General features: G+C 36.9%; 1 protein-coding gene across 4 annotated transcripts in view; it reads right to left on the bottom strand.

The window, feature by feature from the left end:
- Nucleotides 1-17,523: 17,523 nt before the first annotated feature.
- The window catches only part of SPATA6 (spermatogenesis associated 6), a 140,585-nt gene continuing 133,871 nt past the window's right edge, over nucleotides 17,524-24,237 (bottom strand). For all 4 annotated transcript variants that reach the window (XM_045980552.1, XM_045980564.1, XM_045980556.1 and 1 more), the window contains one exon: nucleotides 17,524-20,288. In XM_045980552.1, coding sequence (XP_045836508.1) covers nucleotides 20,108-20,288 — 181 coding nt within the window. In that variant the 3' untranslated portion in view covers nucleotides 17,524-20,107. The remainder of the gene's footprint in view (nucleotides 20,289-24,237) is intronic.

Here is a 24,237-nt window from a genome sequence, read left to right as displayed (position 1 = left end):
CATAAAAAGGGATGAAATTTTGATATTTACTACAACATGGATGGACCTTGAAAACGTTATGCTTAGTGAAATAAGCCAGTCACATGAGGACAAATGTATGGTTTCACACATACGAGATGCCTACTATAGCCAGATTCACAGACACAGAGTAGAATAGAGGTTCCCAAGGGGTGGGGAAGGGGGGAAGGAAAGAATATTGTTTAATGGAGATGGAGTTTATGTTGAGGATGATGAAAAACTTCGGGGTATAGATGGTGGGGACGGGTACCCAGCATTGTGAATGTGTTTAATGCCACTGAATTATATAGTTACAAATGGTTACAGTTACAATTGTTGTTATATACATTTACACAGTAAAAATAAGGATTGGTGGATGGATGGATATACGCTAAAGCAAATCCAGTAAAATGATGAGTTCGGGTCTGAGCGTACTGTTGTGTCTGTGGGTCTGGGCATGGGAAGATCAGGGCTGTAAAAGGTCCTTATAATTCCTGCTTGGGAAAAACACAACCTACCTCACAGAGCTAGTACTGAATCTGTATTTTTGTGTTGGGGGTGGGGGAGAGTGTTGCCCAGAGGTTAAGTAATTTTTGGATAGTGAGTCACTTTATTTCATTGGGGTCAAATGGGAAAGGGAGAGGGTGGGGCTTCTCTCTGTCCAGGGAGGCTTCTGGAACTGGTTTGGAGTACACGTGTGAAAACAGAATTTGGAGGTGGGGAGAGGCGAGGACAGGAAGGACATGCGCCAACTACTGGCAGTTTTGTGGGGAGGCCGACTTCATGGCAACTGACAAGGAACCACTCCATTTCAGACCCACCTTGTCAGCGGTCCCAAACTTCTGGGAGCAGCTCACATCCAGTGACTAGTAAGTATAAAGGCACTGTCATTTCAGCGTCATGTGAGACAAGTCTGATGGGTCATTCTAGTTCAATAGCCCTTTGGTTCTGGCCAAGGCTGCTACCAGGCCCACATCTCAGCTCAGCCTCTCCCTACACCCGGTCCTGTGTCCTTCCTTCCAATGGTGTGGACCCAGGGCATTCCCTAATAAACATCTTGCCCTGTGAACCCCAAGCTCAGAGTCTGATTCCAAACTGTGACTATTCAAGATTTTTTTTTTCTTTTATAAGATTTATATATTTATTGGGGCACCTGGGTGGCTCAGTGGATTAAGCCGCTGCCTTCGGCTCAGGTCATGATCTCAGGATCCTGGGATCGAGCCCCGCATCGGGCTCTCTGCTCCGCGGGGAGCCTGCTTCCTCCTCTCTCTCTGCCTGCCTCTCTGCCTACTTGTGATCTCTCTCTCTGTCAATTAAATAAATAAAATCTTTTAAAAAAAAGATTTATATATTTATTTTAAAGAGAGAAAAATAAGAGAGGAAGAACGAGTGGGGGAGGGGCAGAGGGAAAGAATCTTCAAGCAGACTTCCCACGGAGCACAGAGCCCAGGGCAGGGCTGTTCTCATTCTCACAGCCCTGGGATCATGATCTGAGCCGAAACCAAGAATCGGATGCTTCAGTGACTGAACCATTTAGGAGCCTCTGACCAAGCTCCTTTGACTTTACCTAGTCATGGTTTTTGCTACATTCACAAACTCTGCTGACTTGATCTCTGAAGACAGACCCTAACCTCTGCCTTCTCTACGTGGACTGGTGAGTAGCTAAGGGCTGTGTTCTGTTTTACAAGACAGAGTGTTAACAGGCTTCAATTAATCCAGTTTGACAAGTAACAAAAAGACTCTCATGTGTTCAGCAAATATCCATCCTGGCTGCCCCCACAGCAAAAGCCATTAAACCCTGTGTGTTTTGTTTTCTCTCTTCTGAAACCCTGAAGTGTTTGCTGACATTTGAAGTCTGGTAATAATCACCGTCCCCTACAGCCGTGTTTCTGAATCTTCAGGCGAATTCATGGCTGTGCCATTTTCTGAGTCAGATGTTCTAACCAACTAATCCATTCCAAACAGACTTGCTTTTGGATATAAAAGGAAAAGATAAAACAAACATCTTTAAACTTCAGGGTCACAAAATTACACTAGAAAACATTCCCAGAGGAAATGCTGCATGGTCACAGAAGACAGGTTTTATTAATAAAAATATATTTGACACTTCTATACGTTGGCATGAATCAAATGAACCAAGACTGGGGACAAAGATTGATAATTCAAAGCCTCTTAAAGGGATTTAATTTTTTGTTTTGTTTTGCTTTTCGTTGAAGCCCAGAATATTAGGCAAAGGGCATCTTGCATTGTACTCAAATAAATCTCAGAACACACAGATGGCTTAAAAAGGATAGGGATGCATAAACCTTTATAAATCAAAAGGACTCCAAAGAGATCCATTCCTTAAAATTGCAGCAGACCGCTGAACAATAGCTCATGTTTACTGAGCACATAGTGCCTGCCACTATGCTAAGTCTTCATATGTGTTCCCTTGTTGAACCCTCCCGACCTGCCTGAGACAGGTAGGACCTTGGTGTAAAATGCGAAGGATGCCTCCCTCCTACAGTTGGGGCAACATGAAACCCTGGGCCAGACATTACTTTCTCTTTCTGGGATGAGAAAGTGGAGGCAAAGAAATTATTTGGCCCCTTGTCACCAACTCACACCATCAGTGCATGATTCCAGCAGGATGGGAAGCAGGCTGACTTGACTAAGCCAGGGCTCTTAGCACACCGCCGCGCACTTCCTCCTCTGCTAGAAGACACGAGCGCTCATTGTGGCAGGCTAGGTAGTGTAGTCTCTGTAACGGTGTGGTCCTCCTTGTCCTAGCTGTTCTGCCTGTGCTAGCTACCCTGCCGCTCATCTCTGCCCGCTCAACATCCATGCTTCCTTTAAGGCTCAAATGTCTCAACTTTTCCTTGGACCCTTCCTTCTTTTAGCAGAATTAACCAGATTCTCCCTTTGTCTTCACAGTACTCTGTACCTAGATATTTTGTTTTTCCAAGATAGAAGAGTAACAGCATTCAAAATGTTAATAAGTGCATGTCTGGTCTTCGTAACAGTGGGTTGGGGACAGGTATTTCTCCTGGTCCTGGAGGGAAGGGAGGAAGGATTTTTCTCCTGCCCCTTTACTTGCCCACCAGCCCTCAACTTTTTTTGTTTGTTTGTTTTCCTCTCCCTTCAGCTTCTAGAGCTCACAACTGGAATTGTTTGTATTTATTATCGCATTTTCCACGTTGAAGTTTAACCTACCTTGTTGTCTCAGTCTCCTTAGGACTCAGAATGCTAAGTTCAAATGTTACTGATGGAATAAAAATTTATTAGCCCATTTCAAAATGGCTGCACGGAATACACAAAACCTTATATCTTAGCTCTTTCATTTGTGCTATGATGGAAGAAGGGTTTGCATTTCAGAGGGAAACCACCATGAGCTTAAATTAAATGTGCCATGATGTCTGTACTGGGATCATGGTAAGTCTTACATAATAGGTTGTGCAATATGATAAATTAAAAAAATATGTATTCTAATCAATGTAAGGTAAAGGTGTATGATATACTAAGTTATCATATAAAGGACTCAGGGTGGTCAAAATGCACCTGTGCTTCTCTCATGTTAAAATTTATATGAAATTAGAACATTAGGCCAAAGTAATTTATCTCCAAATTTGGAGAAACAGATTAACATTTACACTGACAGCTAACGTGGACACAGTAAGTTCATCCAGATGGATGGAACTGGAGGCAAACAGAAACTCATTATTAGTCAGAGCTGATGACGTAACATCAATACATAAGTGGTAGCCGACAGGACACTTCTGTTATTGTTTTATGGGATCATTCTACATTGGTGACCTGGTCCCCAAGTTTGCTCTATGTCAGAAACAGAGAATTTGAAGAGGAAAAAGAAATTCCGAGATAATGTGATGTGCCAATTGTCAGCAAGGACAGGACAGACATCAAAGTAGCATCAGTGCTAAAAATAAAACAAAGAACCGTAATCACACAGAGGCAGTGACTGCGGGCACAAAGGCTCCCCTCCACCTCAGCAGCCCTGTGCCTGTGCAGGCTGACACACACCTGCTGTTCATGTTGGTCAGCCAGAATCATCAAGAATGCATTAGAGTGTCTAGTTCAAGGAGGTTAGGAAATATGTGATAAATTTAGATGTTGCAGTCAATAGTTAAAAGAACAAATATTTTAATGGAAGTATAACGGAATTCTTTGAGAAATTCAAATATTCAGAACTCATTAGGGTTCAAGTAGCTGAGGTTATACTATTCAGGGACTTTATATAATAGAAAATGTAAAGCCCATCCTTACATAATTTTATTATAATCTTTATTAGAATACCATCAGATATCATTGTCTTTTCTAATTCAGATTCAACTCAAACATCACTACTTTTTAAATTAGGTCATCTCAATATACTTAACTTGAAGTACAACCCAATTTATCTTAAAAATCATTTACATGGAGGGGCGCCTGGGTGGCTTGGTTGGTTATCTCCGACTCTTGGTTTTGGCTCGGGTCATGATCTCAGGGTCATGAGACCAAGCCCTGTGTCAGGCTCTGTGCTGGGTGTAGTCTGCTTAAGATTCTCTCTCTCTCCATCTCTCTCTCTTTCTGCCCCTCCCACCTTAAAGATCATTTAAATGGGGTGGACAATCCTACAAAGAGATTTTCAGTTGAGAACATGATGGTGTGTTGTTGAAAATAAAAGGGATAATCTGATTTTTATGCTTCTTTTCCCCTCCAATCTTCACATTTGGTTTAATAATCAATATAAAGAACTGCAATTTATATAATGTGTGCCCTTGCCAAGTAGCATCAGTCTTATCTTAATTGTAATTATTCACATCTGGCAAGCCTTTGGTCTCACTGGACATACTTTCTCTTCATGTCTTATAAACATTAAGAACTTAAGAGAGGCTACATCCTTTATACTTATGTGTAATCTAACAAGCCAGAGAATCATTCAGTGTTTCCAGTTTGCTATTTTACCTTCTAACAAGTTTTATAAAAGCGAAGGGAATGAAACTAACTTGTATTACATACAAGATGTTGCCTACACAAATGCCAGAAAGGAAGCAAAATGAACAGCCGAACATATGGCAGTGAGCTGACAGCACAAAGGAGCTAGTTCCGCATGAGCAACAAGGAACATCTTGAAATGTATAAGACATATGTGTTTTAGGAAGAAGACTGAAGTGTTTCATAATAAAAACAGGACAAAGTGAACCATAGAGCTGAATAAAGTTTTAATTAAAAATGGATTTTTAGCCTTCAATGTGATTATACAATATGCTTCACAGATGGATTTTCTATTTCAGCCCTACCCAAACCAAAAAGTAAGTGAGACAAATAAAGCTTCTGAAAATGGCACAGAGGCTAAGATGTATGTAAATAATAGAGTGTTCTGGTACAAACAAACAAAGAAGGAAGAACAACCCTTCTGTCATCTATTTTCTGCTTGCACGTTGTGTAAGTAGATCATATAACCTGCTTTTGGTGCAAACACGTTTCTCCTCAGTTGAAACGTATAACAGACACATACACCTACACGTCAAACCATAAAGGAATGGTTAAGTTGCTTTGGAGAATACCAATGCAATGTTAGATAACCATTAAAAATACAATTATGCGTCATTTTAGAAAAATTCAAGTGTACATCTTAACATTGAAACAGTAAGATACAGTATTTATAAAATACAACTTTGTAGCAATTGCATAGACTATCACAATAAAACATACAAAAATATTACCAAGTTATTTCAAGTTTTTACTTTTATGTGAGCAAGTACTTCTATAAATCTTCTAATTTTTATAAAGTATTGCTTTTTTTTAAAATCAGAAAGCAATGTTTGGTAAGTCCAGTTAAAGCTGAAATATCTACCTAGAATATGGATATAAAATAACAGTGATTCTAAGTTTATCAGAAAATGTTTTTATATTAATCTCTGATGCCTGAGCAATGGTGGCCCTTATCGGGATAGTTTCATCCTTGTTGGAGGCAAGAAGGAATTATCCCTAAAGTTCACTGGCTATAGGCAAACAATGAACCACATGCAGGCATCCAACAGACTGAAGATGTGACAATTATGCTCTCTGTGTATACAAGGTCGATGGTTAGACTTTTCTATTTTTTTCTTGGGAAAAAAAAAAACCTATATCAAACATTAAAGACTATCTAAATCTCTTTCTAATGTATTTAAACAGCATGAGTTTAAGCTGAAAAATCTCTGGCAACGACTTTAGGATCTGAGAGTGTCTTGATGCCAGAAAATGCTCTTCTATTACAAAATATTTATTTTTTAAAGTTCAGCTGAAGAGTTCTATGTGAGATCTTTAAGATGGACCAAAAGTAAATTCAGCAACAGACTTTCTCACTAGGTTTTCTGAAGGCTTCGTTTCATGTGGAAGACACATTTATTTATTGCCAGTATTTACTTGATGTTCTCCCTGCACAAAACTCTAGCTCCAGGCAAGTGACCAAATGCTGCCCTCAAACACAGTGGTTAACCCTCATTTCCACACCTTTCTGCTGCTGCTCAGCATTTTCCCTTTTAAACACTTTGCTCCTTTCCTACCTCTTCCAATTTGACCCACCCTTCAGTGTGAACTCACGTCCCTCTGTGTTCAGGAAGCCTTTTCAGATCAAGGGCACCGGTTCCTCTGTCTTTTGAACTCCCACTATTCATGGACCCTTCAGCAATTATAGATTCCTTTGTGATATCTCTTACTGTGATCTTTTCAAGTATTTATACCATCTGCTGAAGTAGACTGGAAATTCAGTGGAAATGTTTGAGAATGATGTTTTTTTTCTCTGCTCATCTATAGTGTTTACCATGCAAGTGCAATAAATAAGCTAGAAGATGAAAAATAGCTAGAAAAACAGACTACAAAAGCCTGACTCTTATCTGACTTGGGACCTTTGGAATGTCAGCTACATCTGCTTAATGATACTAGGAAAAGGAAATGGCATTATTTGAGCACCTAACAATCTTTTAGGGTACGAGGACACAATTCACAATCTATAGTAAAGCATGTGAAGAAGGGCCTTGATGTAATTTCCATCTACATCTCATCCTCACCTTGGGCCCCCGTTTTACCATGGACCTTTACACCCTGACTCTTCTAAACCTCCTGCAGGTCCCAGAATATGCTGTGCTTTTTTCATGTCCCTGCGAGTTCTGAGGCCCTGCCTCTCCTCTTCCGATCAAATCATCCATTAAGGCTGAGATAAAAGGTATTCCTTTGTAATGTCTTCCTTTACTCATTAATTGCTTCCTCCTTCATGCTCCTAAAGCATCCACCCAAACATCTCTTTCATCCATTTATATTGTGTATTCCCACTACACTTAACATTTTAGAACATACTGTATTTATGATGTTTGTGAGAGGTCAAGATGCATCTTTCTTACATTTGCCCAGTGCCACTCACAATAACTAGTTCACAGTAGGTATCCACTGTTTTTGCTAATGAGTACATAGATAAATGAATGGCCTTGCAAACTCTTTAGAGGAAGGGAGAAAAAAATCTGATTTTGTTAGCCATGGATAACCCAAAAGGTATATAATTCATATGGTAATCAAGAGCCAGTCTTTATCACTTCTTGGAGCTCAAAATGTTTTGTGCTTAAAATAAAAAAATTCAGATGCTGAAGAGGTTAGCAAAATGAAAACATTTTAAGAGGAGGAGGGGGGCGGTGCCTGGTTGGCTCAGTGGGTAGAACATGCAACTCTTGATCTCGGGGTTGTAAGTTTGAGCCCCACGTTGGGTGTAGAGATTACTTAAAAATCTTCAAAAAAAAAAAAAAAAAGGAGGAGAAATTTAAATCAACAAGATAAGTCCTACATACTCCTTACTGCAGAGGAAGATGTGAACAGGTGCTAGATCCTCCAACTGGGGCAAACATCACAATCACTGAAAGAGACTCGTAAAAATAGTTAAATTCACTGCATCAGGATCTCCAAAGACTGAGATGAGGAAACTAAATTTAACATGATTCTGATCAGTCAGGATTTGAAACCACTGAACTGGAACATAACCCAAAGTTTCACCAACGGGATGCCTGGGTGGCTCAGTGGGTTAAGTGTCTGCCTTCTGTTCAGGTCATGATCCCGGGTCCTGGGATGGAGCCCCGCATCAGGCCACTTGCTCCCTGGGAAGCCTGCTTCTCCTTCTGGCTGCTGCTCCCCCTGCTTGTGTGCTCACACCCTCTCTCTCTCTGACAAATAAATAAATGGTATCGTAAGAAAAAAAAAAAAGTTTCACCAGCTTTTGACCTGGATGCTATATTGTCATCCATATTCCACTGTTGAGATGAATATTAGGTATGTCTCTGATATTCTACTCCTAAATCCTATACCTAAGGAAAAATTATTTCCAAATCATGATAACTTCTAATTATTTGTAGTAAGTAGATCACTGAATTCTTTAAATCCCACAGAACTTTTTAGTAGAGCTATTAACAGTTACAAGTTGGGTAATTTAATTTCCTTTGCTGTTTAAGGTAACAGGTCTGTTAACAAGCAGGTGAATTGGCCGACGGGTAGGAGCAGATTAGGGAGCAGGAAAAGCACGTATTTGCAGATATTCACAAACATATAAACAAATCTGAATGAGGGACAACAAGCCTCCTCCAAAAATACAAATGAATCAAATATTATCTCTTAAAGCCTGATATTAAATCCAATACCTAAGGAAAACCAAATAATATTGGGGAAAAGTTCTATAGGATATGAGAAAATATTAATATCTGGGTTTAAATCCTAATTCAGCCACTTACACTCCCCACTGTGGGAGATGCTTAACCCAAACCTGAGTCTTCTCATTTGTCAAAAATGGGCACTATCATCCCAGCCCTACCTAATTCATAAACATGTTATGGGGAGTTATAATTTCTATAAAAATGTGTGAAAACGATAATGGCTACATAAAATACAAGCTATTATTTATCGTAAAAGTTTAGTGAAAATAGTTTTCCAAGGCTTTGAATGTTTGGTAGATAAAAATTTACTGAAGTCAAATGTTCCTTTATTTCATTTTCCTCACACAAACACTTGAAAATACTTCCTAATTCAAAAGCTGGCATCTTATTTCTTATTTGGCAAAAACACCCACCCCCCTGCCCCGGGGGTTTCCAGTGGAACTGAAATGAGTTTGACTGTTTTTGTTTAAGATTATCAACAAAAACCTTTCCAAATTATGCAGTTTCTATGCCAAAACACATTCTTTATGCAGCACAGTTTTAGGAATATATCATATGTGAACAACTGCCGGGCCACAAAGAACAGGATAGCATATTTTTTCTATCCTTTAGGAAAATGTGAAATATTTTTAACATGGCCTTGTCCAGTGGTAGATTTCAATATAACTTTTTAATAGCAGCATATTATTAAAAACAGGGAGAAGGAAGCTCTACTAAGTAATGTTTCAGAAAACACGTTTCAGATGAGTTCCAAGTTAGCTACATCATCATCATCATAGTAAATATCATTTACAGAGCCCTTACGACGTGCTAGGCATGTTTCAAGCCCTTTATATTTGTTAACTCATTTAATCTTCATAGTGACCCCATGAGACTGGTAATGTTATCTTCATTTACAGATGAGAAAACTAAGATGTAAAGAAATCTGTTCATTTTTCTAAGGTAACACAGTCTTGGATGGAAGTGGAACGGCAATCTAGCAGTGGGATTCCAGAGTCCACTAGACTATTTTTCTGGACAGTGAGTAATTCATAGGCAGTAAGATCAATAGCTAAAATAGTCATTAGCCAGCAATTTCCAAAAATATTTAAGTATATCTAAAATTTTACTTTGTTTTTATCTTGGTTGAGATCTCTAAAGGAAACCTTTGTAATTAAAAATTTTTTAGCATTTACCTGGTAAACCCAAGATGGTTTTCTTAAGGTACATGTCTATGTGTATGTGTGCACGTGTGTGCATACATACACCTCTCTGACTGGTATCTGTGTCTTCTCAAAAAGGTAATTGCTCAGTCACATTCATTGTAATTTTTAAGAGCTACAGAAATGTTCATCTGGCTACTTCTGTTGAATTAGGGTAACTTACTCTAAGTTCTACCTCTAACATCCCCCAAGTTAAAAAATATATATGTGGTTAATTTATAAAACATATCTGTGCTAAATCTAAAACAAAGGACAAAATAAAACCTCCTAGGATTAAAACTAGTTTTATAGGACATACACTCAAACTAAATTTATTTTTATTTCAAAAATAATATCTTCACAAGAAAGAGAAGCCACATACAGAGTGGAAGTGGGCAATATTGTCAGAGACTGAGGTCATGTGTTTAGTTTCACTTGTAAAAGCTACATAAAACCTTTACCAAAATGCACACTTGTATACAAGGTTAACAGGATTTTTAAAAATAGAAATAATGGTAAGGCAGCTGTCTATGCTTGGGTGGATTTATGCATGCAATGACGAAACTAATGACAGGGAAAGGGAACTAAATCATTTTAAGCATTTTGTCAAGTACAATGCTAGTCACTTTGCATCATTTACCTACAAAATTTGCATCATTTACCTAATGTATTCTTCATAATAACCATCCCAGATAGGTATCATTCCCATTTTATTAATGATTAAAAATAAGGTCCAATATGTCCAGATAGCACCACAGTACAGAATTTAAACCCAGGTACATGTGGCTCTTTCCGTATTTTGTACAACCTACCAAAATTAAATAACTAGCAGATCTGAAAGTTATACCAAAAATCTTAGTAATGTGGTTTCATTTCTTAAAATAATTTCATTTCTTAAAATAATTATTTTTACATTTATTCACATGGCTCACATTCCACTTTTTGCTCTCCAATCAGATCAAGATTTTTCAAAATACTACTTTTATATTGGTTTGGAATTTCATTTATTACAGTTACCTTTATTGATCACCATGCACTGTATGAGGTGCTCTACATGCATTAACTCTTTAAATTGTCATAACAACTGGGGGCACATGACTGGCTCAGTCAGTAGAGCATGCGACTTGATCTGGGTTGTGATTTTGAGCCCCACTTAGGCATGGAGATTACTTACAAAAATAAATGGTTTTTTAAAAAAATAAATATCATAACTCTATGAAAATATCTTCCATTTTACAAGTGAGAATACAAGTTCAGAGAGGTTAAGTAACACAGAGGTGACAAAATCAGTGAAAGAAATCTGAGGTCTGTTCAACTTTAAAACCAATAGCATTGCTATTGTGCTAGATGGAATATTTTTGAAATTGCAAATTCATTTTCCCAGGTCATTTTCAAAAAGCAATTATGATAGCACTTCATACATGTCAAAGAATGTCCACACTTATTTTTCCTATTTAATTCTAACACTTCTCTGAATAATAGAGGGCAATATTTATTATTTCACAGGTGGGAAAAAAAATGAGATTCAGAAAAGTTGTGGAGGAAGTATTTTTTCTACTATGCAATGTTGCTGTCAGTCTCCTGGAAGAACTTTCTGAAAAGCTATATATATATATGTAAATCCTTCCTTTGTTTGCATAGATCACTAATTTTACTAAAAAACACACAAAAACTCTAGTGAATAATGTGTTTCATTGTTAAATGTCTCTAATAGAATACACTTATTCTCAATTCTATTACATATGTTCAAAGACATTAAAGGTTTCCTCTCACCTTATTTCTGAATTATATCATACACTAAACATCTTTAAACTAATGCAAAAGAAATAAGTGATGCTCATGACAGTTTTTGACTTTAAGCCTATTTTTTTTCTGATATTAATAGAGCCACCTATGCTCTATTCTATTTAGTATTTGCTTGGAATACCATTTTCCCATTCCTTCACTTTTAGCCCGAGTGTGTCCTTAAATATAAAGAAATATAAAGTGGGTCTCTTGTAGATAGCATATAGTTGGGTTTGTATTATCCATTCAGCCACTCTATGTCTTTTGATTGAAGAGTTTAATCCATTTACATTTAAGGTAATTACTGATAGGAAAGGACTTACTTTGACATTTTGTTGTTTTCTGCATTGTAGTTCTTTTGTTCTTTTATTCCTCTGTTGTCTCCTTTGTGTTTTATTGATTTTTGGTAGGGATATGCTTTATTCCTTTCTCTTTTTATTTTGTGTATCTTCTGTATGTTGTGAGTGTGTGTGTGTATTTTTTTTTGGCTACCATGTGACTTGTTAAAATGATTTACAAATTTATCGCTATGCCCATGAAAATCTTAATGGCACTTTTTTAAAAAACAGAAATAGAATAACATAACAATCATAAAATTCATACGGAACCTTTAGACCCAGAATAGCTGAAGTGATCTAGGAAAGAACAAAGAAGCTGGAGGCATCATACTTCCTGATTTCAAACTGAATTACAAAACTACAGTAATTAAAATAGCATGACACTGATATAAAGACAGACAATGCAATGAGAGAGAGTCCAGACATAAAGCAACACATATATAGTCAACTGATCTTGGCACGAGGGTGCCAAGAACACACAATGGGAAAGGACAGTTTCTTCAATAAATGATGCTGAGAAAACTGAGCATCCATATGCAGAAATGAAGGAAGTTCCAACCTTATACCGTACACACAAAAAAGGTGGATCAAAGATTTAAACCTAAGACCTGAAACTATAAAATTCCTAATAGAAAACAGGGAAAAAGCTTCTTGACATTGATCTTGGCAATGATTTCTTAGGTAAGACACCAAAAGCAAAGGAAACAAAAGTAAAAATAGACAAATGGAACCATATCAAATTAAAAAATTGTCTGCATGGGAAAGGAAACAATCAACTTCTGTTGAATGGAAAAGACAACCTATGGTATGGGAGAAAATATTGGCAAACCAGATATCTGATAATATTTTTGTTAGTAATAACAAAGTTTTAGTTCTCGAAGATGAGTAAGTCCTAGAGAACTACTGTATGGCATGGTGTCTATACTTAACACATAAAGAAAGGGACACAAGGAAACTGGAATGTGTTGAACATGACTGTTACCTTGATTGTGTTGACAGTATCATAGGTGTTTGCATATGTCCAAACTTATCAAACTGTACATATTAAATAGATACAGTTCTTTGTATAACAATTATACATCAATAAAGCTATTTTAAAAAAGAGAAATGTTAGTGATGCTTGAATGTGCAGTTACTCAAAGAGGGTAACTAGTGCTCCACAGAAAGCACACTGTATTTTTACCTGGAACTACCCCATACATCATTTCTGGTTACCATGAAATCTCGGGTTAAAATAAATCTTCAGTGATGTTCCTTTCATATACTTCCACCATCTTCTACCTTAGCTTATGAAATGATCTCTTTATTCACTATTAGTGTTTGGATGTTGGAAATTTGCCCTAGGTTTTACTGCATTAATATTAATTAAATTGGGGTCATAATCTATAGCAGTTCTCTGAAGAACTAGCCCCACCATTTAAAAATGTTAACTGTAACAAGCTGGGTTTTTATAACCACTTACTTGTTGAGAGGAAGAATTGGGTTTAGATTCAGGGGCGCCTGGGTGGCACAGTGGGTTAAAGCCTCTGCCTTCAGCTCAGATCACGATCCCAGAGTCCTGGGATTGAGCCCCGCATTGGGCTGTCTGCTCAGAGGGGAGCCTGCTTCCCTTCCTCTCTCTCTGCCTTCCTCTCTGCCTACTTGGGAGCTCTGTCAAATAAATAAGGAAAATCTTAAAAAAAAAAAAAGAATTGGGTTTAGATTCAAATCTGAGCTTGACCATATACTGACTGTATTTATCACTAGCCAATCATAGCAGTTTGATCCTTGGTTATCTCTTCTATAAAACTGAAATTACTTATACCTACCCTAGCTCACAGGGTTGTTGGGAAGATCAAATAATATAACGTATGTATACCATCAAATACAGATGGTTAAGTATGACTTTAATTCCCTTGTTTTAAGAACTTTAAAGATGATGCTTAGATGGGGATGAGAATTAAAAAAACCAAAAAATTACCCTCACCAACTCCCCCCCCCAATATGCTGCAAACATTCATATAGTACAAATTAGAGCAGAATGCATTCTCTTCCATTAGGTTCATTTACTTGACTCAGCATAACTTGTATGCAACACACTAAGGTTCAAGATATTAGCTTAAAAAAACTATTTCATTGAGACAGTTTTGCTTAAATATTCATTTAAATGCCTTAATATACCAACTCTTAATTAATCTAGAGAGCCACAGTTTCTAGATTGAGTAGCTTAGTTACATCTGAAGGCTGGAAGATGGAAAATTATTGAATCCTTCAGTCAAAAATGTGCCTCTTTGTGAATGATAAAACATAAGACATTGGGAAAGAATATTTAAGGCTCTTCTTGGGAACCATGAAATTTGCATTTCATAGAAGGGATTTAATTAAACTCCATTGGAATGGAAGGTGCTGGAAACAATTGCAGGCAATTGCTTGCTTGGTCCACTGCCTAACTCTGTACTTATCACCCCTTGCAGCAGCTGAGTAGGACCTGGCCTCGGCACCTGAATGCTGTACATTTCAGTTGCTTAGTCAAGTAACAGCCAAACAAAAAGACAGGCCATCTTATGATTTATTTTTTCTTAATTTGAGAATACTTTTTTGAAAAATAGATTGCACTACATAAACACTAATTCTCTCAACTGATGAACCATTTCTTTCTTCTTGAGGACTATGGTTCAACTAGGATTTTTCTCTTTTCCTTTGTTTTCTCTTTTGGCTACTGGTATGGATAAACTAGCTGAAAGCAAGTCTTATCAGGTCTCTTATTCCTTCTGTCCAGATAGCTGGGCTTTGTATCATTTTTAGTGGCACTTCATGTATTTTCTCTTTCATGCAGTCATTCAACAAACCTTGTACAACTACTCTGTGCCACAGATACAGAAGTAAACAGGACCCTAGACCAGTAGAAAAAGATATGCAAGAAAGGCATTTGTAATTCAGTTTAAGTGCTATAATAAAGCTATGTCCAGATTGTGGTGCTGGAAACACAAAGATGAGGAAATACTCCTGAGCTAGGAAAGCCTACATAAAGCATAATAAGAGTAAAAATAAGGAAATCCTTGGACACTATATTAGCATTGTTTGTCTGATCTTCCATCAATAGTCAGAATGAGCTCCCTGAGTTCAAGAGTCCTGATTTATTTCACTAACTCATGTTCAGTACTTTTGTGGAGGTGATCTATAGAAATATAGCAAAACGTACTTTCTTGAATCTCTTATACATAACACACATTTTCCCCCTCAAAAGTAGGGTTACTTTTAGTAAAGAGAATAAGGACTTAACTAATATTAACCTGTAAAGAACAAGGTAAGTGTGGTAGTATATACGCTCATATCTGTTCTATGTTGGATTATTTCCTTCCTACTTTAATAAAAGTCCTAGTGATTTTCTAAGGCCTATGCTATCCAGACCATCTAGTAGAATACCAGCTAATTTCAGTTATCATTAGTTACTAATTCCTGAAGTATATGACACCTTTAAGAATTAATTAGGACTTCCTTTTCATCTTTATAGCATTTCTATCATTGATTACAGTACTTCTCTCAATATAATAAGTAAATAAATGTCAGTCTCCCCCCCATGAACTCAAGTCAGGAACTATGTTTTTGTTTACCTTTGGATGCTGAGTCAGTGCTGTGCAGATTGCCTGGAACAGAGAAGACCTTTGATAATATTTGTTGAACAGATGAATATTCACCAGTTCTGGTTGTCTAAGAAATTTTATATTACCCAACTAAATGTATCACTCAGAGATAAATAATAACTTATAACAAAAAATTGGGTTTCCTCTTTTACCTCTTCATTTTGTACATGAGTTTCTAGCTATTTCCCTAACTATAATAGAAATATAATTCCATTATTATTCCTAATTTCTAAATGAGTGGTCCTCTAACATGCTAACCACCAGAGCCTCCACAACAAGCAAAACATGCAATTGCTTGAGGTTCCTTCTGTCAGGGCACCTATAATGGTCATGTACCAATTAGGACAAGAACAGCAGACAGCTTTCCTTTGTTTTTCTCTCACTTCATTATTTTATCTGATTTCAAAATCCATTCTCTACTTCTGAATTCACCTAAGTTCTAGATCTTTAATTTTTAACTGATTACTAAATATTTCCTTCTATCCCACTTCTCCCCTCATAAAACCTGATCAATATTTAGTTTATTTCATCTTGGTTTCCTTTCCTCAAAAATCATTCCCATCTTTCAATGTCCAGCTCAAAGGTCACCTCTTCCAGTGCTCCAGGCCTATCATTCTCTTTGCCCTTCTTTTATTGCACCCAACATGTCCTCCCAAAGGTCTTGTACCCCTGCGGACCATCTCCAGTGACAACACGTGGAGTTTCCTGAACAATCATGCTCTCCCCCATTTTCATGCTTTTGCAAGTTCTGTATCAAGCTAGAAAGCCTTGTGTCCCCGTTCTTGTATTATATCCCCATTCTTATAGTCTTCCACTGTAGAGGTTACCAACCACTGTAAATGTTGGAATACAATGTGGTATTTTTCAGCAGGCTCTTCACATGTGTGGGTATGCACACACTGGTATGTGTAAAAACTGATACACTCTACAACTAACACAGTGCTCAGTAAACATGTGATGAATGGGTGGATGATGCTTAAATGTGTAACGAGCCCAAGATCCTAAGGTAAAATTAGGAAAACACAAAAATTGTAAAATAGTGGAGTCCCTTTGGAACACAGTTTGGCTGTTCCTCAAAACGTCAAACACAGTGTTTCCATATGACTCAGTAATTCCACTTCTAGGTTTACACTTGAGAGAAATGAAAAGATATGTTCTCACAAACACTCATGCACAAATATCATGCCAGTGCTCTTCATAATATCCCCAAAGTGGGAATAATGCTCATCAACTGAGGGTCGTGCACCCACATTATGACTGTTACTTAATCACCAAAGGAATAAAGTACTGATGTGCATTACAACCCAGATGAACTATGAAAACATTACGCTACACAAAAGGTCACATATGGTATGAGTCCATTTATATGAAATGCCAGAATAGGCAAAGAGACAGAAAGCAGATTACTGGTTGCCAGGAGGGGAGGGCAGAAGGGAACGGAGAGTGATTGCTGATGGGTTCAGGATTTCTTTCTGGAGTCATCAAAAATTTTATAATTAGCTAGTGGCTATAGCTGCACAAATCTGTGAATACATTAAAAACCATGCAGATGTATACTTTTAAAGGGTAAACTTTATAGTATTGAGTTTATCTCAATAAAGCTACTACTGGAAAATGAACACAAGGAGGATGCTCTATCTGCTCCAGATTTTTAATCAGGGGCTTAATCTTTGAAGTTACAATACAACCCTGCAGCCTAGAACTTATTTATCTTCCATGTTAATCAATTACACAATTAGAGCAATGTTGGAACATTAAAAGCCCCTTCTAAATTAACCCCTTCATCACCTTATAGATAAGAAAACTTAGCTCCAAGAAGGATAAATGACTTGAACAAGGTTGTATAGCTAATAGTGGGACCATGAAGACCTCACTCTTCATCAAATCACACATCTTTTTTCTAAGTTGAATTGACACCTTTCTTCCTGAAATTCCCAGGGCTAAAGGAAGAAGTATTAATCTATCATATTAAATTCAATAACTATTACTAGATTATAAGAAATATTTTTAAAAGGCTAAGGAAATAACTGCATCTTTCTGCTTCTTACAATGAGAAAAGACAACTTTTAGTATTTAAAGGTTTTACTCCTTAAAAATAATATAACATAAGAATTCATAGTAATAGTTAGGGAGAGCAACAAAGACCACTTCTTCCCCCAGGAAATGGAAATAGATACTTAGCTAAGACACTAGATATATCTGGAAATTTTCACCTGATCCTTCAGAGAGAAATCAAATGTAATCCATAGGAAAATATCTTTCAGAATGTCATATTCTCAAGTTTCCCTTTGAGACCTAATTTTTTGTGGACTTTGTATAGCTGATGGCAGAAATAGGTGTAATAGGTAACTTTTGATGTAGTTATTCACTTGGGAGATTTTCTATGACAGTGAAATTTTCTTTGAAGTTAGTATTTGTTCTTTTCACCAAGCAGGACCTTTTAAATGGAAGAATTTTTCATTTGTTTCCACATGTGAAACAAAAACAAAATCAAAACATACTAAGTTTCACTGATGATATTTTTTGTAAAAAAAAAAAAAAAGCATTAGTCATTGTTGACCTTCAAAAGCTCATTGTACAAAACGCCATCCTACAACGTACAGCCAGGGGGTAACTCCGTGATTGTGTTGTATACTACTTCCCTGATAGTGTCTACATGGACCTGAGGATGGCACACTTGAAAGGGAGTGTGGGGAGCTGAGCGGGTGGGATGGGTGAAGGATCGCCATAATGACAAATACTGCTACAAGCTCACTTAGGAAATTCTGGGCTAATTCAAAAAATATTTAATGAGCACTAATTATGTGTCAGACTCCAGACCAGATGCTAGAGTGAAACAGGGTTATGCCAGGATATTTTAGTGCCTCCAACAGGCCAGTGTTTACTCTATCAGCCATACATGCTAGTTTGCCTGGACAGCTCTGTCTGGAACGGCTGTTCCAGTATCGATAGCACTGCCTTTCACTCCTGCCTTCCTACCTAGGACTCTTTAAGTTGGGGAGTGTGAATCTAGTGTATCGAGTCTCCTCAGCTTATATGACTGATGACATTAAACACCTGTCTCTACATGCCTACAGCCATCTCTTAGACTGGAAGTCCACGGAAAACGGTTCAGGAAATGCTGATCCGCTTCATTCTCTTCATTTGATAACTGAGGAGAGTTGGGCCCAGAGAATTAAAGAGACTGAGCAGGAGAATGCCAGGATGGAACTAAAGCCTAGGCCTCCTGGCCCCTTTCTCTGGGGCACTTTCCCATACATCATGGATTGCCATGCCAGAACACTCTAAACATGAAGTTTAAAAATCCTATTGTTATATAACAAATATTATATATTTTCTCCTAATACAACAAATCACTCAACTTTACATATTAATTTCAACTTAAATGGAGTTCATTTTTTTCTCTTTTTTAAATCATAACTGTAAAACTAACCATAGGTAGAGTCAATGAGAGAACAGTACCTTGTAGTCAACTCTTCGAGCTTGTCAGCCAAGTTTACTTATTTTCTATTCTCTACTTTCCCTCCACTTACTCTGGTAAATATGAGGTGACCGATTTCTTCATATCCTCAAAGACTCACTGGCCTCACAAGGGTGGATAAGGCAGGTAGAGAGGAGCTAATTTTATCAACTACTGGATTTTCCAGTACAAAGCATTATGTATAATATTTTACTCCCCTTTATGGTTCCAAGTGTCCTTTAAGTAAAGATACTACTTTCCTGGGTCACTTGGTACCTATGAAAACTCTAAAGAGTTTTAAATACAATATAATCCCTTTATTCTTTCTGAGTTTCTATGTGCTAACAAAAGCTATTTTCTGAATCTGGTTGCACCAAAAGACAGGACCTTAAAAGAAAATCATGCAAAGAACTCTATTTTTAAAAATCAGTTATTCACATTTTGGGTCACACATGGCCACTGCTATTTCTAGCTGACCGTATTGTAGTTACCTTAGTTCTTTTAAAGAAGAGGAAGTGAATGATTATATAAACTTAAAAAAAAAAACCCTATTTCTTATTAGCTAAGAATTACAAGGAGCCTTTTTTGGGGAGGAGAAATAAGTAGAAAATACTAGTAAAATCTGGGTTTAAACTTAGGAAACTAATTTCTGTATCGTATATCTTTTTTGCTCATTACCAAGAAAAAGGAGTCCATATTAATCTTAGATAAGATAACCAATCAAGCAGATGAAAAGAAAATCACAAGGTGATTAAGGCAGACCATTTCTAGAGAGAATCTATTCTGGGATTTGTAGATGGAGATATGAGCTATATGTGGCACAACATCCTTCTCACAATCAGATTGGAAGCTGTGGTTATGGTGCAGAGCTTTGACTTTTAGAACAAAGACTCTCTTCTGTGATTAAAAATAAAAGGACTGCCTGTGATAATTTACCATTTGAAGCAATAAACTTATTCACATCTAACTATTCAGAACCACCTGTTAAAAAAAAGAATACAGGTATTGATCACATCAAACGTTTTCATTGAGAAGTTGACACAGACACCCATATAGTTTATCATGGATGGTCTCAGAAGCTTTCCTGTGTATGAGAAACAGAACTACAGGCCTTTTTGTACAAGTTCCTGTATATCTTGTCCATGCTATTCTCAAAGATGGGTCGGTGGGATTTTCCTTTATAAGAGGCTGCCCTGTTGGACCAGTATTCACCATCATCCAAATGGAGAGTGCCACGTGGCCGCTGAAATGAGCTATAAAAAAGGATAAAAAATATTAAAACTGGTGAAACTCAATGAGAGGTAGTATTATATAATTCAAATATTTACTGAGTACTTTATGAGTATGTGATACTCTGGGTTGCGAGAAATAAAAGACAGTAAGGTCTGTGCCTTCAAAGAGTGACCCTACTTGTATGAAACTATAACAAAACAATAAAGTGAAAATTGTGCCTGAGAGAGTTACGAAGAATTCTGAGAAGGGAGATGCATGTGATGTGGTGAAAGCAGGGTGCAGACGCTGTGGGAAGGCCAGTCATGAGAGCTCCCAGCTTCCCCAGTCAGGCAGACTTTAAACTGAGTAATAGCTCCTTTATAAGCTGTGGATCCTGGGGCAATTTATTTAATCATCCCAAGTCTCAGCTTCCTTTACTGTATTTTCTTCAGTGTTGTTTAAAAATCAAAGACAAGGGGCACCCGGATGGCTCAGTCTGTTAAGCAGCTGCCTTTGGCTCAGGTCATGATCCCAGGATCCTGGGATCGAGCCCTGCATCGGGCTGCCCACTCAGCGGGAAGACTGCTTCTCCCTCTCCCACTCCCCCTGCTTGTGTTCCCTCTCTTGCTGTCTCTCTCTCTGTCAAATAAATAAATAAAATCTTTAAAAAAAATCAAAGATAATATGTGTAAAATGTATAGTATAGTGCTTACTCTGCACACAGATATTATTAACCACAAGGCACTAAACAACTAGGTACTCCATATTTCCCTAAAAATCTGAGGACACTCTGAAGTTGGTAGCTGTGGAAACTGAGGCTCAGTCAAGGGACTTGCCTACGGCCACCCAGCTAGTGACTGGCAGAACAGAAAGATACCACATCTGTGGTCTTGAGGCCCCTTCCACTATGCACACTGCTACTGTCCTCAAGGAGGAACAGGAAATTAGCCTGAATATGAACAACTTCTAGAAAATGGAAAACAAGGCCAAAAAGTGTATTTGAAGTGATAGGGATCCAATTTTGAGGATCTTGAAGAAAAAAGAGAGAATAGATAGGAAGCTATGAAATAGACCAGGACTAAGTTAATTATAATGGTAATAAGAAAAGGCAACTCCTTTTGAAAGTCTGATAGTACTTATAAAAACATACCAAAGTTACAAGTTTACTATCATAAATATTAAGTTCTGGGCTTAACATATCATTTGCCAGAAACAAAATGTTGACTTTTTCAAGGACTGAGTTACCTTTTTAAATAAATAATTGACTTCAAGAAATTAATTACTTGTTATAGATAAGACTCTCAGGCATGATAGAGATTAGGAAGTTTGTACCACATAAAACTGTATGTTCTGGTTATTAAATGCCACAAATATTTTATTCATGCATTTGGAATCTCACTTCCAACAAATAATTTCTTCCTTGACTTATCGGTCCAATGATGTTACCTCTATTGTCAATTGTGAAACAGGAACTCTCAGGGCTCTGTGTCTGTAAGAAGAATTTGCTATTTGACCTGAAGTCAATCTAACACCTGAACACAATAAAAGACACCACGAAAAAAGGCATGGAGTAGTTTGGGTTATCATTCTTGGAGCCTGACATGGTGGTCCCTGAGGACGTAAAGTCATGAGAACATTGATACACTCATTTTGGAAGAGTTTGGCATGACCCAATAAAGTTGAATATGCAGTTTCAAGCCAGTAATCCCACTCCTGGGTAACCAAGTAAAATTCTCGCACATGTGTACCAGGAGACATGTATAGACATGTTCATAATAACACTCTGTAAAAAAGCTAAGGATTGGAAGCTACCTAAATATCCATCTACATTAGATCACATATGCATAAAATGGTATGTGCCTATAATGATATAATATGCAGCAGGGAAAATTAATGATCTATAGCCACATGCATCAATGTAGGTGAAACTGAAAAACCAATGGAGTGAAAAAAAAATTCTAAACAATACACAGTTATTCTTACATTTATATAAAGTCTAAAACAAGGAAAATAAAACAACTTATTGCAGAAGGATAGATTCATGTGTGCTATAACTACAAAGAAAAAACAATAGAAAAGCTGTAACAACAGCTATCTCTATGGAAAGAGATGAAATTGGCTAGGAGCATAAGGTGGCTTTAGAGGTACGGCTAATGTTCTATGAAGCTGAATGGTGAGTAAAGGGGTATTCATTTATCATATTATCATTATTATTATTACTTAGGATGCACAAACCTTAAATATATTTCCCTATTATAAGTAACGTATGTGATATGTTTTTAAAAATTCACTTCTGTGAACCATGACAATTGGTCTCTCCACTTCCTGATGGCCTTGCTAAAATGAAATTTTACCTCATATTTTTTAGTTGTATTTACTAAATCCTATCATACTTTCTTTACACTTGGGTGCTGTCTCTTTCACACTGGAAAATTTTGAAAATGATAGAGTCTCTGGGATAACAAAGGTGTTTTAAAACATGACTATCATTACTTCTATCTTGTCCATTCAGTTAAGGAGGGATAATTAAGACAATTTCTAATAATGTCAGTATAATATTGAAAATTGTTCAAAAGGCATTAGCCAAGTCTTAGTGTTCTTGCTTTGATATAGTTACATTTCTTTCATTAGCTTTGTTGAAGAAATAGTCTAGCCACTGAGTATAATTTCTGATTTCATAGATATTTTTTCACCAAGCTTCACTCCTGTTGTCATTTCTTTCTTTCTTTCTTTTTTTTTTTTTTACTGTTTGAGTCAAATGATAGGGAAATCACACACCCACAAGTGTATTAACAGAAACATTTCGACATCTTTTGTGCCTCTGCAACCATATCTACCAGCCCAGGCATTTGCCTATGCTCCCTCATACTACTTTAGGAATCCCACCATGTTGCGTTTTGCTTGGTTGGTTGTTTTTATTTGTTGTATTGTTTTGCAATAAGTCACGAACTAATTAAAATTTCACAAAACACAGGTTTGTCCTTATCTCTTTTTCCACAATCATTGACTTTACTACATGCTGATGGCCAGCTAACAATGTTCTTTTTTGAATTCTACATTTTGTTTAGTTGCCAGGCTAGTTCTACTATGATAAACTACTCAACAGAAGTCTGAATTTCTAACATACACCTCTACCCCACACTCAGAGAGGTAAAGCAGCAGCACGGCTGCTAACTTTAAAAAACATTGTGTAGATTTCTTCTGAGATTGTAAACCAAATTACCACCTCTATCATCAATTACTATAATTAATGTTACCTGGCATAGATTTGCTATTGCTTTGGTTCCATTAGACAATACATTTTTTTTTCATGTCTCAAAGCTGCCTTAAAGCATCACCTCCGTGGCTTGCAATGAATAAATAAAATTCAGAAAACTTTTTAGAAGCAAATGTAAACCTGATAAGGTTCTGTAAAGAAGAGCTAAAGTGGCCAAAATATACATCCTGATGCTTTTAGAGCTTGTAAAATTTGGCAGTGAGTTTATTGCTATTTAAAATTGCAAAGTTCTTCAATTTAATAAAGAATATTGTAATTCTCTGGAGAGAATTTAGGAATTAGTTCGGCCTGGAAGTCTGAATTTCAAAACAGAGATGTAAACACAGAACAGGTCCTAATATGGTCCACAGATAGGTGCAGTATCATAATCCTAAAAGAGTATCATAATCCTAAAAATGGTATTTACTTCCAGACATGAAAGCATTAACTCTCTAATGAACTGTGAACATATTGAGTCAATTCTGATTTTCATTACTGAATATATTAGTAAGTTTAATATGTGTAAGTGACTCTAAAAAGCTTTATTATAGTAATAGGCTTTTAAAAATTATAGTTCTCTATTTTACCAAGAGTATCTTCAGCATTCATTCATTCAAAGCATTTTAGTGAATTCCTACTAAATTCTACAAAATACTGCATCTGCATCAGTACTACATACTATCAAATGGTTACTTTCAAAATGGGGATAATATTTTATTAATGTGGTACACTTT

This window comes from Meles meles, chromosome 1 (assembly GCF_922984935.1).
Source record: "Meles meles chromosome 1, mMelMel3.1 paternal haplotype, whole genome shotgun sequence".
Classification (NCBI taxonomy): domain Eukaryota; kingdom Metazoa; phylum Chordata; class Mammalia; order Carnivora; family Mustelidae; genus Meles; species Meles meles.
The sequence above is the reverse complement of the archived record's forward strand: the minus strand, read 5'-3'. Positions and strand labels throughout refer to the sequence as shown.